This window comes from Aptenodytes patagonicus, chromosome 20 (genome assembly GCF_965638725.1).
Source record: "Aptenodytes patagonicus chromosome 20, bAptPat1.pri.cur, whole genome shotgun sequence".
Taxonomy (NCBI): Eukaryota; Metazoa; Chordata; class Aves; order Sphenisciformes; family Spheniscidae; genus Aptenodytes; species Aptenodytes patagonicus.
In genome coordinates this window covers 2,061,409-2,080,737 of record NC_134968.1, presented here as the reverse complement: position 1 = coordinate 2,080,737, position 19,329 = coordinate 2,061,409, and the positions used below count along the sequence as shown (strand labels likewise).

At 59.4% G+C, this 19,329-nt stretch overlaps 1 protein-coding gene across 1 annotated transcript in view; it reads right to left on the bottom strand.

Annotated features, from left to right (window-relative positions):
* The window catches only part of SRCIN1 (SRC kinase signaling inhibitor 1), a 58,365-nt gene that overhangs the window by 23,389 nt on the left and 15,647 nt on the right, over positions 1–19,329 (bottom strand). The window contains exon 4 of the mRNA XM_076356474.1: positions 9,314–9,337. Coding sequence (XP_076212589.1) covers positions 9,314–9,337 — 24 coding nt within the window. The remainder of the gene's footprint in view (positions 1–9,313; positions 9,338–19,329) is intronic.

Sequence of the window (19,329 nt, the reverse complement as noted above, 5' to 3'; positions counted from 1 at the left end):
AAAAGAAGATAGGGGAAAAAAAAAAAAACCAAGAAAAAAAAGTGTGGGGAAAGGATCCTGGCCCGGGACGGAGCAGGGCACTCTGCAGCTGTTCCCGTGCAAAACTCAAAGCCACCGGAGCTGGTCGCGCTCATTAATATTTCCACTCACTTCCTAAGACAGGCAGCAAGCCTGACCTGCAAAGGGACCCTCAGAGACGGAGCAGAGGGTTTGTCACAGCGGAAGGCAGTCGAGCCTCTGCCGGCACCTCGCTCCTACCCATGCCCGGCTCCGAGGGCAGTGTCGGTCTCGACCTGAGAAGAAAGCAGCCATTTCAGGCCTGTTTCTGCCTGACCGCTCTGTACATCACACGCACCAGCACTCAGCAACCTGCAGTGCTCGGGGGTGTTTCAGCCATGGTAAGAATATTATTTGCAACAAGGAGACGGGGCAGTAGAAGGGGGGGGTCCCTGAGCACCCTGCTGAGACGTGCGCGGGGCTCCTCTTCCCTCGACCTAGCGCCCAGCCCAGCTCAGCACGAGCTCTGCAGCCTGTCCTGGCAGAAAGGCCAGCCCCTCTCCCCCCCAAAAACCAGCCGGGACAGCCAGAACACAGCCCACAAGCACCGATACAGACCTGTACTCGCAGCTGGGATGGATAAGCCCTCGCTGTGCTAATGTCACAGGCAGCGCCGAGCCCCGAGCTCAGCCTCTCCCCAGGACTCCACCGTCACCAGGCGAAGCAGCCCGGGCCGTGCTGGGCAGCTGCTGCGGGGCTGGGGCCGGCGGCAGCCCCCGGACCCACCCAGCTCATGCTCCATCCTGCCCCATCGGCAGGGACGATGCACGGGAGCGTGTTCGGGCCGGCCGGGCATCGCCCTTGCACGGGTGGATGGAGCCCTGCAAAGGTCCCGGGCAGCCACGCTGCTCTGCCACGCTGCCACCTTCCCAGCTCCCGTCTGTTTGCAGCTCCTCTGCCGCACCACATGATGGGGATAAAGGCGAGGGCCCCCTAAAATCCACTCCGGCCAGCTTGGGAAACAGCTGGCATGGAGCTGGCAAGCCCAGCCCTGAGCAAAGCAGCGCAACCGGTTATTTACCGAGTACATAAACACCCGGCTCCAGCCTCTGGTTGGACACTGATCTGGATTAATTCCTCATAATCCCCCTCTCCATCATTTAATCCAGCATCTGACTACAGGTCCCATCTGGTGGTGTGCTGAGCTCTCGGGATGGGCACTGGAGCTCAGCACCCCGATGGTCCGGGCTGTGCTGCGGATGAGGAGACCCCACCAGCCGCCAGCTGCAATGCTGGGAGCGGGGAAGGATGTTTCGGCATCACTGCTGCGCGGATGCTCGAGCCATCGCTGTGCTGTGCTGGGAGTCACCCTGGGCTCTTGCTGTGGGAGGCACAGCATCCCTCGGAGCCGGCGTTGGGAAGAGCCATGGGAGAGGGTAACAGGACCCCTCACGTGGGGCTCCCGCCTGATGCTTCTTGGACCCTTGCTCTCTACCACTCTTCTCCATCCCTGCCTGCCTCCCTATCTATATATATTAAAAAAAACCTATAAAAAATAATAAAAATATCTATTTCTCTCAGGCATTACCTGCATCCCTACCCCTGCCTGCGTGCACATCCCCTTGCGCTGGTGCTCGAGGCCTCCTGCCCTGAATTCCCAGACTTTGGCTCACGGGAGCTAGAGGGGACCATCCCTCCTGGCAGCGCGGGGACCGTGACACCGCAGCGCACCCTCCGCAGGGCAGGGCCAGCATGCCAGCAGCTGGACGGGACAGTCAATATTTACAAGCTAGAGCTGAAGGGGAGCATCTCTGAAAGCCTCGTCCAGACCACTGCTCCCAGCCCACACCATTCCCTGGGTTAAATGGATCTCAGAAACAAAGGGATGAGGGAAAGAACAGCGGGGACAGTCCCTTCGCCCTCCCCACACCTGGAAAAGCCTTTCCATGGACATTGCAGGTGTAACCCCCATCCCCAAACACACAGGCTCAGTGCTGCTTCACCAGGCTGCTCCGGGACAGAGCCGAGCCTCTTCCATCCCACCCTTTAGAAAAACGTGTCTGTGCTAGGGGCGGTCGACGGGCAAAGCCTCTCCCTGTGGAGTGGGGAGATGCTCTCAATGCCCAGAGGAGGGGGCTGGGGACCCCAGCCCCGCTGGGACACCACCTGGGCCAGCAGTCCCTTAGGGTGTGCAGGGAAGCGGGGCCGGAGCCTTGGCCACTCGTCTCTGCGCTGCCAGCGAGGGTCAGCAGCGAATAAAGCTGTTAGCAAAGCTGGGAGAAAAACAACATCTGTCCCTCCTGCAGCTCTGCTTCTGTCAACATTTCCAAGGAAAATTTTAATTGAAATTTGAAACTTTTTTTTTTGAAGCAGCTCTGAGAGCTGTTAAAGAAACAGAGGCAGGGGAGGGAGGGATTTCCAGATACCTGTCCTGCAATGTCCCGTCCCGTCCCGTCCCCCCCGAGTTTCTCTGCCTTCTTGACCCCATCACAACATCACTGGGGGGTTTCAGCCAGGCCAGCCTGGTCCCACCTTTTTGCTTGGGGTTAATTCAGCCCAGGTCTCGGCACAGTGGTACCTGCCCTTCCCTCCCTCCGAGATGCTGGGATGAGAGCCCAGCACCTCGGTCCCCTCCTGGGCCCCAGTAATGGCTGGAGGGGCTCCGGCGGGGGGGGGGCTGTGCCATTAGTGCCCTGGGGTGTGGGACAGTGGAGCTTTGCAAAAATGAACTCCAGTTGGCGTCTGGAGAGCTCCTTTGAGATTCCCCAGCCTGCCCAGCTCACGCCGTCAGGAGCCTGGTCACCACCCAACGCGGCGCTGACCCCTCTGCAAACAAACCGATGCCAGCGCATCACAAACCGCTCCATTCATTCATTCATTCCTAACGAACTCCACTCATCTTTAATTATTGATGCTCCCAGAGAGTGAGTCAGCAAAGAGCTGCCGGCTGTTTTGTAAGAGGAGCAGAGCCCAGGTAACGGGACACTTCCCCAGCAGACACCTCCTCACCTCGAGTCTGGCTGCAAATCCCTCCTGGGGAGCATCCCCGACCGGGATGCAGCATCCCCGGCCCCTGGGCATCACCTTGCCGCCGCCGCCGTCCCCCCAACCCAGGCATCAGCTCTCAAACCAGTTTCAGCCAGGGCAGCCCAGCTGTCCCAGTACTGCATGCACAGGGCTGTGGTGCCACCCTCCTCCCGCACGTCCCAGCTCAGGCGCTTGATCCCAGCGAGCAGGGGCTGAGCGGATGCAACTGAACCCCTCTGCATCCTTGTGCGGCGTTTCACACCAGCTCCACCAGCCAGGAGCGCTCAACTTCAGCAAAGCCTCCACGAAGGGAGGGACTTCCAGCAGCCCAGCTCCTGCCTCCCGAGACGGAGGAGCCAGGAGATGCCCAGCTGGAAAGAAAAGGAGGAAAAACTGGAGGTGACTGGGGCTGCAGCAGCAAAGGTGGAAGAAATGGGAGGCCCGGGGTGCTCTGAGCATCATACGAAGGGATATACTACGAGTCTCCCCCATCCAAGGGTGTTGTGGCCTCTCCATTCCCCGCCATCGGCCCCCACCCCTCTCACCCCGCCCGGGTCTCACAGCCAAATTAAAAGCGTACCGCTCACGTCAGCAATAATTCATCCAATGTCTAATGCTCAACATTTTGTCAGGATTATCCCGATTAACCCAGAATTAATCCTGATCTCAATGTTAACAGGATTAGCGTTAAAATCGGATTAGTTTTTTAAACCGGACCCCTTGACTAAAGAAAGGGGCCTTCCCCACCAGATGTGCACAGCCTGCTACCAGCAGCCAGATGTGAGCGGGACCCAGGCAGGAGCTCGCTACCCTGCGATGGGCCCCAGGCGCGGGTGAAACGGGGTACCCCTACAGCAAGCATCTCTGTGACACCAGCATCCGTCACACCTGCCCTGCAAAGCACATGAGCTGCCCGGCCCTCTGAAGGTGCTGAGCAAGAGCCCGACACTCAGATGTCATGCTTCCAAGCAGAAAACACCCTTTTGCCCTCGGACATGGCCCGTCCAGCTCCGCAGGGGACACGGGTGGCTGCTTGCCCCCTCTCTGCATTTTTTCCCCTTCCTGCTGGCACCAAGAGCCTCCCGCCTTCGCCTGCCTGATGAATATTTAAAAGCCTGGATCCTCTGCAACCTCATGAATATTGACAGCTGCTGGTTGCCTGCCACGGTGGCAGTCCCTCTCCGGGCACGGGCAGCAGGGTCAGCAGCGGTGGGCTCGGCACCAGCAGGGTTGTCGGCAGCACCTGCCTGGCAGAGGGGATCGGGATGCCTGCACGGGAGAAGGCAGGCATCCCGCCGCACCGCACCATGAGTCCAGCCGTGCTGAGGACTCTGTGTTCAGCCCCCAAAACAGCCACTTTCTTCCCAAAAGCGCAGGGGTAGAGCAGTCTCGCCACTAGCAGTGAGGCAGCAGAAGGTCCTGGTGTCCGGGGCAGGGCTGGCAGGATGCTGGAGCTGGGACCAGCCCCGGGTGAGGGAACGCGCCGTGCCCACTCATCCTCATCTCCCAGGGCTGGGTGCAAGCTTGGCTCCCGCGGGGAGGGTAATCATTAACCTCCCGGCAAAAGCAGCCGTGCTTTTGTTCCTGGAGTTGTTTTCCCCATGCCTCAAACAGGCATGTCCAGCCTGGCATCTGTGGGGAGAGGAGCATCCCTGCCGTGAGACCCTGGACAAATGGGCAGGGCGGGATCCAGAAATCGGCCTGATCCAGCACCTCCCCTGAGACTGAGGCGGTCCCAGGAGATGGATTATAGAGGGGTATGTGGCAGGAGATGCTTTTGGGGGTGAAGGTGCCAGTCCTGCCTCCATCCCTGCTACCTCGACCCCGCGTGGACGTTCACCCCAGCCATCCCCTTCCTCACCGGGGCTGAGCGGTGGCCGCGTTCAATCCCCGCTCTCTGGCGTCGCTGCCTTGTGTGACAGCATCTTCCAAAAATAAGCAAATTACTGCATCCCTCAGGGAGGCTGGCGGATGGGAAGCAAAGCCAAGTGTGAGAAAGCAGCAGAAAGGGGATGGGGGGAGAAGGGACAAGCCCTTGCTGGGGATCGCAGGGCTGCAGCCACCGAGGGAGGAGAGCCAGTACAGGCTGTAAACCAGCGGGGACACTCGGGTTAGCAGCATTAGTGACAGGGACTTCACAGTGACAGGTGACAAGGCTCAGCTCTTTGGCATCTGAGGCATGATTTGCTTTAACAGCTGTGTACAGGAAGACCGGGCTCTGGTTAACATAGGCGGGTGCCTCTCGGGGAAAAGGCTCGGAGGGGCCGGTTTGCAGTGCAAAAAAAGAAAAAAACACACCCAACTTCAGCAGCAACAGCTGTAGGTAAACAGAGCCCCAGATCTGGGACGCCAGCCCGGACACTGCTGCAGGTCATGCTGATGCATCTCCCCTGGGTACTCTCAGGCAAGTCACCTAGTCCCACCGCGCCTCGGTTTCCCCATTCCTACACTAAGGACGCTACTCTCATCCCTGCTGCGATAATAAATAGTGACAACACCCAGGATCAACAGATAACCAAGCACTGGAGAGCAGCTCCCGTGGACAAGTCAGAAAACCAGCAAGTGCCCCAAAAGCAGACAGCAAGGCGGAGTTGGGAGCAGGCGCTCAGCAGCTGCTCTCCCCTCCCGGCTACACCCCAATGTCCTCCTCCTGCGAGCAATAAAATATTACGCAGTAAAAGCCGGTCCCCGAGGAGCGCGGCAGACGCGAAGGCCACCGGGAGGGCGTGGGGAGGAGGGCTGGTGCAGGAGCGGCAGGATTACAGGAGCTAAGCCTGCCTGGTATTTGCTCATCTCCTGCAAGTAAATACCGCTGCCTGCCTATAATATCGGCTCAGCAAACGCCTCAAGTCCCCAGCCCGCCGGTGCGATGGAAATGGCTTCCCGCTAACGAGACGAGGCACCCCTGGGAAGCCTCGTGCCCCGGCCACGCCGGAGGAAGTGGAGCCACAGCCTGAAGCACCGAGCAAGCCACCGACTGCTGCTGGAGCAGGAGCCGTGCAGTTACAGCACAAAGCGGGTGACACAGCCCTGGACGCTTGTTTTTAAAACAAAAATGTCCTGTCCCCCCCCCTTTCTCCCTTCCACATCCTAGTCAATTTTTTTTCCCCATGAGCTTTTGCTTTAGTCCCTTTCATGTTCTTTTAAAGTCCTGCCACCAAAGGAGCTCATGTGAGGCTCTGCCTTCGGTTCTTCCCATTCCTCCTCCAGCCCACAAGTAACAGCAAGGAGCCAGCCCACCCCCTGCATTAGCACAGCGGGAGCCCCCAGCCCTCAGTACTGCCTCGCCGCTCTCCGTGGCAGAGCCCCCTCCCCGCTGCGTCCCTGGGGAGGGATTTGCCCCCCGGCCAGATCCAGCAACGGGTCCCTGGAACCCCCAAGCCCTGCAAACCATGGGGCTGAGATGCTCCTGCCCTGGCGAGGTTGACACCCAGAACATGGTTCTGAGTCACCCCAAAACAGCGGGGATGCAGGCTGTGAGCTGGGATGCGGTTTAGGTGATGGAAAGGCAGGTGGGTACCAGGCTGCCCCGTGCCTGGGGACTCAGGGACCAGCAGCAGCGTGACGATGGCCACAGAGTGGCTGGATCAATGGCTCCGTGTGAACACACAGCCCGACCCAGCTGGTGGGAAGGGACATTCGTGAGCTGAGCGGGGCTGGCTCAATCTAGAAGCAAGTGCAGAAATCCCAGGGATGTGCTGGGGCAGGAGGACAGAGCAGGGCAGAGGGCAGCGGCAGGACCCGCAGACACAAGGGGATGCAGAGGATGAAACGGTGGGGACAGCGTAATCTCCTGGACCCCTCTCCGCGACGATGGCACCGCCACCGACATACAAGAGCATCTGCTCCTCTCCAGCACTGAGACCGACAAACACAGCAATGCAGGGCCCCCCTTTCCCCCAAAGCCCACGCCTGGAGAGCCCCAAATCGCAGCCAGCACCTGCCTTCGCCTGTCCCCAGGCAGATGGGGGATGCCAGGGCAGGAGGAGCGCAGGTCCTGCCCTGGGCGCCGGTCAGCAGCTGCAGCAGCAGCACGCCGCGTCCCTGGGTGTCCCTGGGAATTTGGCACAGCCCTTCCCACCATCTGATCCCCTCCCTCCATCCCCCATCAGTTGGGGCTCTGGCTGCAGCCCCCCCCTCTTTGGCTGAGGGATGGAGAAGGGCTGGCTCGGCACCCCCAGAAGCGGAGGGTGGCAGCTGGACACAGACAGGGAACCTAAAGGGTCATGAAAGTTTTATTTTGGGGAGAGAGCGGGGCGGGGGGGCAGCGGGAGGGGAGGCAGCTTTCCCAGCTGAAGGCCAAGCCTGCAGCTACAGAAGACCCCAGGGGACACAGGTGGCTGCAGTGGCCTCGAGGAAGCCCCCAGCACCTGCTTGCCAGGATCAGCCTCCCCGCAGGGCTCTCTCCGTGACAAGCCATCCCCAGCTGCCTCTGGCTCATGCCCCACTTGGTAGCGGGGTCAGGCAGCTGGGGGCCTCCCTCGGCCGGGAAGCAGAGGGTGATTTAACCCGTAATGCATTTCCACAGCAGATACAGCCAGGGAAGATGCTCCACTTGCAATATGAAGTACTTCCAGGCTTGGGTGGAAAAATATGCAGTTAGAGAAAACAAAACCCTCTGTGGCTGCAAACTCCCAGCCGCTGCCGAGGAGGACCCCTCTGGGGTGGGTGGACCCCTAAAGTTCATCCCCACTTTATGTCTTACTCACAAAAAATGGAAAAAAAAAAAAAAAAAATTGAGGCTTTTGTGCCTTCCCGCCCCGCCCCGTCCCAGGAATGTCCCCGAGAGCACGTGGCTGAAACTGGCCGGTGAGAACTCGGACAGCTGAATATTCAGGGAGCCGCTGCTCACACGTGTTTTACGCTGCAAGTACTTCAAGAATGAAAACTCGGAACAAGTGCACATATTATGCATTTTACGACTCCTCCGCTCTCCGCTGCCAACCAAGGAAAGCGCTTGTTTTTTCCACAGGAAGAGCAAACCCACCAGGGACAACACGCCAAGGTCATCCAGCAACACGCCTGACCTTGAAGTGTTGCCACCGCATCCCTGGGCGAGGAGGAGGGAGGAAGGGGAGTTGCGATGACATGCGTACTTCACCCTGCCAGACAATAAGGCAACTGTTTGCAAGGTGCTGGCAGGAATCACCAGGCAGGCACAGACCCTCGGCGCTGCCAGGAGACTCCCATCAGGGTCCCCTTTGTGTAGCCTGGAAGAGGTGGGTTTAGGCACAAAGATCCCGGTGCAATAAAGCAAACACTAATGCTTTCTCCATTCTGCCGCTCGTGCAGCAGCCTCCTGACGAACAGGCTGGTACCGTAACACCCAAGAGACAGAGCAGAGGATGGAGACAGAAGATGCGATGGCCAACGCAGGACAGAGCTGCCCCTTCCCCTCCCGTGGGGCTCAACACCACCAGCCGAACAGATAACTTCGCTGTCTGGTCTAGAGGTCCCTGGACACGCCAAACACAAGCCGGTCTCTGGGGTCCGGCACGGCATTTGTGTTGGAAAGCCCGTTCCTCCTCCCTCTCCGCCAACCCCACCTCCTGCAAGGTGCAGGCACAGCCCAGCTTTAGGGAGCAGCACGCCAGCACCCCCTGTCCCGAGACACACCCCACACCCCCCCACACCCCCCCCCGAGTCTCCTGCCCTCGCACATCAGCGTGGGATCAGCCTGGGCTCTCCGGGGAACGAGGGGAGAGGGAGAGGGAGATGAGGAGCCCGAAGGGGGAAGCCAAATGCAGGTAAGTGACCGACACACCGTGCGATGGAAAGCGCGGCAGGTCCCAGAGCTCGGCAGGGCCACCAACGGGAAGGACAGGCTCTGCTCGGCAGCTCTCCTCCTCCGACGAGGAGGCTGGAAATCAGAGCAACCCTTGTATCTCTGCCTGCGAGCAGGCACCTGGATGGAGCTCCGCAGGTGGATTTCCAAGCCCATCCGGAACAGGCTCTTTTCTGTCCTTTTCCCAGAATTAAGGTCTCTGCTGCAATGAAATATCTCTAAAGCAGCAGGATTTGACTGTGGGGTGATAGTGGTCTAAACGAGGGCAGGAAACAGATTCATCCCTCTCAGAGAACAGGTTTGTCTGTGCAACAACTCAACCCAAAAGCATAAGATCCTTCCCATGAGCTTGAACTGCTGCTGAGCTGAGAACAAACTATTTTGGCACAGGAATCCTCAACAAAAAACCCGAGCTCCCACCCCCTGACACAGACACAGAGATGAGGCAAGGGTGGAAAAGTGCATGCATTTCAAACGGAAGCATGAAAAATCAGAAATACTGACCTTAAAGCTCCAGTAGTTGGGTTGCTAACAAAAAATAAAACAACAAAACAAAAGAAAACAAAAAATACCATTAAGATTCTGGTTTGACTTTTGTTTTCCTTTTGAGAATTGTTGACTTTAAACTGCAACATTAAACCTGCTCTCGTTTCTGCTTAAAGTCCCCTCCCAACGGGTTGCTTAAGTTTCATGCTGCTAAGGGCTGGCAAAGGGGAAGCAGGATCATGCAAGCAGGCAGGGACTGCAATGGGTATCGAATGCAGAGCGGGGTGCAAGGTAACTGAAGCAGAGCAAAGGGGGGAGCAGGACAGCAGCCCAGCATCACAGCTGGAGTCACCGGTATGCCCACACCATCCCAGCACGTGCTGGTCAGGCTGCTGCCCTGGGAGTTGGTGCTGGAAGCCAGAATAATTTTCATTTTTAAAGGGATCTTCCAATCCCCCCTCTTTGCCCCTGCTACCTCCCTCTGTTGCTTCTTCGCAGCATCTCCACCAGTGTCAAGCCAATGTGCTACAGCGAATGACAGACGCTGGCATCATTTACAGCCCAGCAAGCTGGAGAGCTTGGGAGCTTTCTTCTCCCAAGCCACCCACTGATAATCACCAGGGGGAGATTGCACCGAAAGTCCCGAGGATGCTCAGAGCTGCGGCTCACCGCAATACCCACCGTCGGGCAGCGGAGCGGTGCGTGGGTTAGAGACTCGGGCCCCCTCCCAGGGCAGCACCGGGCTCACACAACCAGGACGGGGCTGCAGGAGCCCAGCAAGTCCTCAGAGGACAACACAGGGACTGAGAGCGCACCAGGACCGAGCACCCCCAGCACACTGTGCCACCGGACGGGGACAGGCGAGCTCCCCGCTGCTGTGGGCGAAGCAAAACACTTCAGAGCAGGGCATGCGCTTGGCACAGCAGCATCGCAAGCAGCTTCACCCCGGCCCCGGGACTGGTCCCCTAATGCCTGCACAGCCCAGCCCGGGCAGCAGCACCCCGGCTCCAGCGGTACCCTGAGACTGTGTTTGAGGAGGCAGCGTACCCAGCAAGAGGGAAGTTAGAGCTGGTGACAAGAAGTGTGATCCACCTTGCTGGAAGGGGAAGCATTTTGGTATCACCGAGACGTGCAGCTGATGGGTGGGGTGGGAGAAATGGGTGCAGAGCAGCTTTTGTCCCAACGGTCTTTTTATTTGGATCAAAGTTCTTGACTGTTCTTTTCTCCCCTTTCACGCCCACCTATCACCTTGCTTTTTTACAGCATTTATTTCCCCACCACAATCACTGTGGCTGCAAACCTACTTTGTTACTTAGAGGACTATTATTGTTATTGTTTTAAATAGAAAGCAAGCTCCTGCACCAAGTTCCCAGTCCCCATCAGTCCCTACAATGCCCGGTGGCTGCCATGGAGTCTCCTACCGCAGTGCTCTGGGAGCAGGGAAAGAAAGAAGTTGCAATAACGTTAGACCATCACGGAGTATTTATCCAAGGACTTTAACAATCCACTAGCAGATTTGCTGCTGGGGTATTAACCCTTCTGCTGACAAGGTAAACAGAGGTCTAGTCTATGTGTATAAACACAAATTCACTTGTTAGACTCGTCTCAAGCATCAGTAGGATGCTCTTATTCCAATTCAAGATGCAGTCCACATTAATATTCCATAAGACATCAGTAGACCCAGACCAAGTTCTGCCTCAACCAAACCAAAACTGTTTTAAAAGTGATTTAAGTCAAACGAGCGCAGTGTTTTCATGCAGACAAGCCTCAAGGCACAAAGGTCTTTTCCAAGGGCACACCATGACTCAAGCAGAACCCGAAATAGAAGTCCAGAGCCGTGATTACCAGGCACTATTAGATAACAACCAGCAGCATCCGAGCCTATCCTGAGCACGTAAAGCTTTTCCAAAACACCGGGAGCTTGAAACTGAGAAACTGCCTCAGAATGCCTTTTGGTACTAAACGAAGCCATCCATCGTATCAAGCAATTAACATGCCAGCCGCAGCAGCAGCTCTTTGCAGCCTGAGCTCCCAGTGCAAGATACTAGGCGCAAGGCAAGGCTGGCAGCGCCGGTACCTGCCCGGCCGTGCACGGGAGCAAAGTCCAAATTGCAGCATTGCCACGTGTCAAGCCAAAGCATCTGGCCCTGGGTAGAAGCTCAGGCTGCTGCAGCCGCACGCCCGGCAGCGTGCTCCTCCTCGGCTAGAGGAGCCGCGGAAAACAACAGTCCATCTCACTGTCTCCGAGAGGTGAGCAGGATTGCATCAGCTCCTGAAGGGTTTGACATGCCGTGCCTTGATTCGGAAACGTTAAGCTGCGCAGGGCAGCAGTTTTGTAACTGTGCTTCTCCTTGGCAGCCCTCATCCAAACTCCCCAAGGCCAGACTCGGATGCCGCCTCCCAGGAAAGGCTGCACGAGGGACCCTTAACAAATCACAGCCGATTTCAAATGGACAGGAGTAAATCCTTCATCCCCTTCCCTTGCCAGACTTGCCCCCTCTAGCAGTCACCTCACCACCAGTACACCCAGGCAAGGAAGGGGGACAAGAGACCCCCCCACACCCGGGGAGGGCAGGGCCAGAGATGCCTGGTCCCTGGAGGCATGGATATGCTGCCTTCACACCGAGGGGATGCTCACCCCCCTCTTAACTCCTTTGTGCTTTGAATGGCCGCAATGGGCCTCCACTATGGGATTGGATATTTTGGCCAAATACTCCAAGCACTGCCCGGGAGAGTTGTGGCCAAACCAGTCTGTCCCAGTCCCTGAAGGGCCTCGACCCAGTCTGTGGCAGGAGATGATGCTCCTGATTTTTTCCTTCTGTGACTTTTTTTTCCCTCCACGCTCTTTATTTTGCTGTTGAAGAGTCTCAGTAATTTTCCTCAGACCCTGATATTGCTGATCCTATCTCGTGCCAGCCCTTGGTATGTATTTTATTTATTATTTTAGGATGACTGGACAGGCTTATCACAAAGTCCATAAATTACATCCCCACCGCACACAACCACTCCACATCAAACTGGCGATGAGCTTGTCTGAACCCCAAGTGCCGTGGGAGGGAATCAAGAATATTCTGGAAGAGATTTGGGCAGGTTAGCGTGACCCAGAGCGTGCGCCAGGACGGCACAGCACAGCACCCACCCTCTCCCAGGTCCCTGGATCCGGCCCCAGAAAATCCCCTTCGCTGGCAGCCCCGGGAACGGTGTGGGTCCCCCAAGCAGAGCTCGCTCTGCCTGCAGCGGGGCTGCTGCCGCCGGCCAGGCTACGGGCTGGAGATGGGGGCTAGGGGATGCGCTGCCTGCCCTGCCCGGGCCCTGCCGAGAAGCAGGACTCTCCAGGGCCGACAATCTGGTGCTGTCTGCCAGGGCCAAGTGGGTGATGGACACCACCACGCAGACCTTTCGGGGGGGCTCCATCTGTCCTTGCAGGCGCTGCTGCCGCACCGGGCTTGGCAGGAGCAGGGCTCAGCGCCGGCGCTTTGCCCAGCCCGTCCTGCCGTTTGCTCGTCCTCCACCCACCCCAAATCTCCCAAAGCAAAGAGGACGCGTTCCCCTGGCACAGGTACCCCGCTCCAGGCACAGGCTGCACCCAAGGAGATGGCGGTGACAGGGGACCAGGGCAGCACAAGCAGCCACAGCCTTAAATGCAGCCGCCTCCCACCAGCTCCCCCAAAGCCAGGGGACAGAGCAGGGACAGCCCGAGCACTGCGCCCAGCTCCCCTGCAAGCACCAAGGCAGCCGGCCAGGCTGGCAAGGGTGGATTTGTACAAAGAGAAGGGAAGAGGAGAGGGCCAAGGTAGAATTAACATATCGCTGGCTCTTCAAAAGCATCAAAGGGAGATAATGGTCTGAGAGAGGATTTGAAGCGACAGCCTTGTTACAACCGATAAAACAGGCAGCTCGCTTGCAGCAGAGCTGTGCAGAAGGTATGAAGAATTACAAAGGCTGAGATTATAATTACAATGAAAGTCATGTCCATGATGCTGCAAAATGATGGACTAACTAGGACTGGGGCCCCCCCCCAAAGCACGGACATGTGCACACACGTGTGCGCTTAGGAGCTGGAGCACGCGTGCAAGCACAAAATGGGGGTTGAGATGCCCCTGTGAGCCCACGGCCATGAGGGAACCCAGGCACACACGAATGCTCAGAGATGCACCTGCATTCACACACATGCACGCTGCAGAAGAGAGAAAAACCAGAGCTGGGGGGAACGTAGAGAAGAACATTTTGTAGTTAAGTTAAAAAAAAAAAAAAAAATAGTCTTTGTGATTGTCCCAGGAGAAGACCAGGAGGTAAATGAAATCCAAGTGAGTCACTGCCTTGACCAAGGCAGACTTCCCCTGGTTAGCAATTATAACACAAATCTGTTAGTGATTAACAAGACAGGACCAAATGCGTCCCTCTAAAATGGACAGCAGCAGCATCCCCAGCACACTCCACCGAAGGGAGGGACAGAGGCAGTTTCATTGGCTTTTTAATTAACTCATTTTCAGGAGTTCCAGTTTCTGATAGAGTCCCCCTCAGGCATAATGTCTTGACAAACAAAAATCTCCTTGAAAAATAACAGTAAAGTGAATTTAATCTCTTTCTCCTTATTAAAGTTTTTTAATGCTTTTCAGCACAAGAGAAACTGAATTAAAGTAGAAATAGCAAAATGATAAGATAGAGTCAAATGCAAACAGTAACCAGACAGAGTGAAGAGCGACACAGACACTGTGCATTGCAGATATTGTCATCCGAGGTCTCGGCAATTATTGCAAAAGGACCTCTCAAACCTGAGCACCCCAGCGCGCAGGAGAGAGGCCAGCGCGAGACAAGACGGGATGCAGGAGCCCTGGGTCTGCTTCCCATCAGACCTGGGCTCCTAAGGGACCTCGGTGAGTCATCCAACCCAGACCCCACCATGAAAAGGGCACCACGGTGCTTGCTTTGCTGCTTCTCTTTCAGGCACAGGCATCTTTAGGCAGGGGCTTGGCTTTTACTACACCTCTCTCCAGTCTCCAGCCCGAAGAGGCTCTGATGGCCGTCAAGAGATGTCATCAGAGATGCCATAGCAGGTTGTCACAGCGACCTGATGGCAGGCATCACCGACAGGCCCCTGGCCCGGCTGCACTGCTCAAAGTTTACCTGCAGGACCGCACCGTCCCTCCGTCTGCCCACAGACCAGCCTTCCCTCCCAGAGAGGTTCACCAACTCTCCAGCAGCAATTATAGCCTTGACCTACAAGGCAGCATCTCTGAGGCAGCCCAAGTGATATTAGAGCACAAATGCCCTTGGACATCAGTGGATTTGCACTCCTGACCCTTACTCAAGCCCCCTCCTTTCCTGATGCCAATACAAAGCAAATCAGCAACAACATCTGTTTATAGCAATGCACCCCGGAGTAGTGATGCATCAGGACAAATGCTCTGCCGAGGATCAGCCATGCAACTGCCTGCTTGGGCTTTAAAATCTCCCTTCTGTGGCCTCCACGTCCAAGGTCAGGGACCCCTCTTGTGCTGCAGGTTCCCTGGGGTCCGGGCTTGGTGCTCAGCACATCCTCAGCCTGTTCATGACAGGGAGAGGGGGTCTCTGCCCCATTGCTGCCTGGGCCCCATGCGGGCAGGAGCAGGCAGCGGCAGTGCACCCCAGCATAGGAGCCAAGGTCCCCTCCACCCTCCGTCCTGCTCCTGGGGTGTGGGAAGGGCGGCCGGGGAGCAGGGCCAAAGGTTTTTGGGGGAAGGCAGGGAAACCAGGCAGAAGTTGGGCAGATCAGATTGCAGAGTCGCTATAGCAACGGCACGGCGTAGGTGGACCAACACAATAGGGACGTGCAAGGTAAACCCGGCAGCAAGCAGGCAGCAAGCAGGCAGCAAGCAGGCAGCAAGCAGGCAGCAAGCATCCATCCGCTCCCCGTTGCACACTGCTGGGGACCTGCCAGGGACAGCACCAGGGTTCAACCCCCGAGAGCTTTAGGGTGACCTCCACCCTCCGTCAGGTGCCTCCAAACCCAGGGAAGCTCATCCCTGCTGGCAAATCCCTGGGAGACCCCATGCCAAGGGCGAGCAGGGCCGGATCCTCCGCAGGGTCCCCTGGATCTCTAGGACATGCAGATCTGTCAGCACTGCAACCATCTCCCCATGGGGCTACAGCTCGTGACACGATCCCTGCCTCCCACCGCAGGGTCCCTGAGGGGGGGTACCAGCACCGCGGGGTGCAGCGGAGGGTGCTGCCCCCACCCAGCCAGCAGCAAAGCTGGGGGGGGGGGCAGAGGCAGAGGGCACCGACACACAGCCGCTGATGGAGAGCAACCTGCTCTTCTCCACTCCCTGCCTAATGCTGCCAGCACCGCCGGAGCCAGGTCTGCATTAGCAGCGGGGACAGAAGAGCTGCCTTGCTGGCTGCTGCAGCTTTTTGGTGTTCACTCTCCTAACCCCGCTCAGCGTCAGCCCAGCGCCGTGACACTGGGGGAGGCAGCAGCCCGAGGCCACCTCGCAAGGAGCCCCGAGGCTGCCGGCAGAAGGACCCAAATTTGGGTTAGGAACAGCGGGAAACTTTGGGCAGCGGGGCAGGGATGAACGCACCCGTTCATGTCATCGCATCCGTGTGTGCCGGAGAGGCAGGAATACACGCTCCCCTTCCAGGGTGGCAGCCCCGATGGCAGCGCCGGCACCGCTCTCCCCTGAACCGCGGTGAGGAATGGGGGAATGCTGGGAGCCCAAGCACGCCAAGGGGAGCGCACCAGGCACATCCCACCTGCCGCTGGGATGGAGTCGGATCCAATCCCTGCTGGACTATACCATGGGCTCATTAATGCCCTCCCCAGGGCTGCCATCGCTGTCACCAATGCGGCCGTATTTATTACCCACTTCTCAGGGACTTCAAGACCCGCTTCCCCCCTGCCCTGTGCACAAAGCCCAAGGAGAAGTGGGGTGACCCACAGACCTTTCCCTGACTCCCAGTGACCTGATTCCCAGTGAAACCGTGGGCCAGGTCTCTTTTAATCAGCCAGGAATTGCTCCCAGCAGGGGAAAAATAAGAGAATCAATAGAGACAGCTCTGGCTGCAGTCATAGGGACACACACACACACTCGTTCATGTTATTCCCGACAGCCACGCACGCTCTCCTCCACCATTGCAGCAGTTTGCAACGGTTCACAACGCACTCCACCTCTGGAGACCAAGATCTGACCCCGGGAAGAGCAACGAAGGGCCCCGCTTCTTGCTCCCACTGCCCCAGCGAGCTCCCACCAACCGGTTCACTTTGGGCAGCGTTCGCAACCCACCACCAGTGCTGATTTTGCAAAATCAGTGTCCAGGTACCCCATGCCTGCCTGTGCGGGGGCACCCCCAGCCCGGCCAGGCACCCTGCGAGGCCAAGACGATGCCAACCTCACGCCAAGGCCACGGGCACCTCTCCATGTGCCCAGCTCCACCGCCTCTCGGGGGGCTGGAGCGAGACGCTGTCAAGCTGCTCCTCCCGTTCGTGGAGGTCCCGCTCCCCGGCTGGGTTGGGTACGCGCCCGGGGGGTCCTCGCGGTGCCGGCAGGTCCCCCGCGGGAAGGATGCTCAGCCAAGCGAGCTGGAGGCGAGACAAGCTACCGCATGGCGCAGGGATGCTGCACGCCCAGGCCACCATCTGCCCCTCTCCGGCTGCCCACACCGCAGCCCGAGAAGGGGAGAGGGGATCAGTGTCCCCTGCAGAGGGACAGGGACAGGGGTGACAACGCGGGGCCGCCCTGGGAAGATGGGGGCTGCACAGTGGGGCTGGCAGGGGCACCGCAGGGGGTTTTGCACGGCCCCACGTGCACCCGGGGAAAGCAAGGTGAGCCCCCCCCCCCCCCAACTGCTGCACCAAAGGGCAACGCAGGGACGACGGCACCCACAAACAGCCACCCCCTCCCCGCCACGAGCCTGAGAGTGGGGGGGACCCCCAGGAAAGGTGAACGTAGGGGGGCTGGAGGGAAAGGGGGGGCTGCCCCCGCCCTGGGGCTGAGCCCCCCGGCCAGGGGAAGGGCACGATCGGGGACATCGGTTGGTGATGGGGGACAGAGGGGGAGCGGGGTCTCGGGGTGAGGGACCGGGACATTTGGGGAGGGGGATGCTGAGAAGGGGGGGGGGGGCGCGGACCAGGGTATCGGGGAGGTCGGGGGACTGCAGTAGGGGAGGCGGACACCGCGGTACAGGCGGGAATCGCGACATCGGGATACAGGAGGGAATCGCGACACCGGACCCGCCCCCCCCCCAGACGGATGCGCCCCGCTCCGCCCCACCGGACTCCCCTCGCTCCGGTACCTGCGGCAGGTGAGCCCGGCCCGGGATCCGCAGCGCCGACGAGCTCGGCTCGGCTCGGCTCGGCTCGGCTCGGCTCGGCTCGGCTCGGCAGCGCGGGCCGGGGCGGGGGCGGGCGGGGCCGGGGCCGCTGCGCGCGGCGCGGAACGGAGCCGCCACCTCCCGCCGCTGCGGCCGGCGCCGGCCCCGCGCGCCCGCCCTTATAGGGGCGCGGTCGCCATGGCAACCGCGACTCCACCTGCCGCCGCGCGGCGCCGGGCCGCCAGGCGGGGGCGCGCGCTCCCGGCGGGGGCGGGGCGGAGGGGGGGAGTACGGGGGTGCTGGGGGGAATTGGGGGTGCAGTGGGGCAGGGGGAGTTCTAGGGGTGCAATGGGGCGGAGATGGGTGCTGGGGGGATTGGGGGTGCAATGGGGCAGGGGTGGGTGCTGGGGGCAGTGAGGGTGCAATGGGGCAGGGGTGGGTGCTGGGGGGAATTGGGGGTGCAATGGGGCAAGGGGAGTTCTAGGGGTGCAATGGAGCAGGGGTGGGTGCTGGGGGGATTGGGGGTGCAATGGGGCAGGGGTGGGTGCTGGGGGCAGTGAGGGTGCAATGGGGCAGGGGTGGGTGCTGGGGGGAATTGGGGGTGCAATGGGGCAAGGGGAGTTCTAGGGGTGCAATGGGGCAGGGGTGGGTGCTGAGGGTGCAATGGGACAGGGGTGGGTGCTGGGGGGAATTGGGGGTGCAGCGGGGCAGGGGTGGGTGCTGAGGGTGCAGTGGGGCAGGGGTGGGTGCTGAGGACCAGGGGGCGCAGGGGTGGGACAGGCAGCCCAGCCCTCCAGGCCCAGCAGCTTCGCAGCGTTCACCCCCCCACGCACCCTGTCAGGGCCGTAGAAGGTGGGCTCAGGACAGGCTGCGGGGTGGGCACAGGCAGCATGGTGCACGCACACACGCACATGCACGCGTGCACACACACACCCCCCCCAATAAGACTCTGCTGCAGCACAGGGTGCTGCCGGGCTCCCCCCACCCCACCCCAGCACCCCCAGAAGCTTTGTAGCCCGTGCAGGAGCTGCGCAAACCCCGGTGCCACCCTGCAAACAGCACAGGGGCTGCCCGCCCGCAAGGGCTTGGCACGGCCTTCGTCAACCCCCCCCCCCGGCTCCCCGGGGTCCCAGGACCCCGAATTCTCCAGGGGTTTTTCCTTCCTACAGTTATGCAGAAATGCATCAGCACACGCTCCCCAAAAGGCTCGACAACTGTAAGCTCAATAAAAATAACTGGGATTTTTTTAATATTCTTTTTTAGTCGGTGGGAGCTGGGTCCAAGCGTCTGAGGGCAGGAGCGGGGGGCTGCAGCAGCCCCATGACGCCGGACCCAGGCACCCCGCCTGCCCCCCCGGCCCCCGCTGCACACCCAGCCCAAACCGCGGGCGTAAGCGGCGCTTGTGAACCCCGGGAGCTGCTGAGCTGACAGCGCTACAGAGAAGGGCAAAGTAGTACTGAGAATAACCGGTGCAAAAAATCGCTCCCAGTTGGGAGAGCAGAGTCGCCGCTCCCCCTGCCCTGCCCACAGCCCCAGCCCCACGCACCCCCAGCCCCGAATTTCAGCCCCCCCCAGGTCCCTGACGTGGCAGCACACCCCACTGCGGAGCAGGGAAGCAGCCAAGACCCCCGCTTCATTTGGGGAAACTGAGGCACAGAGCCAGCTGCAGCAAACCGGCGCCTCCCCAGCCTGCCCGCACCCCTGCCCGCACCCCCGTGCCTGCGGGCTTGCTCCTGCCCTAC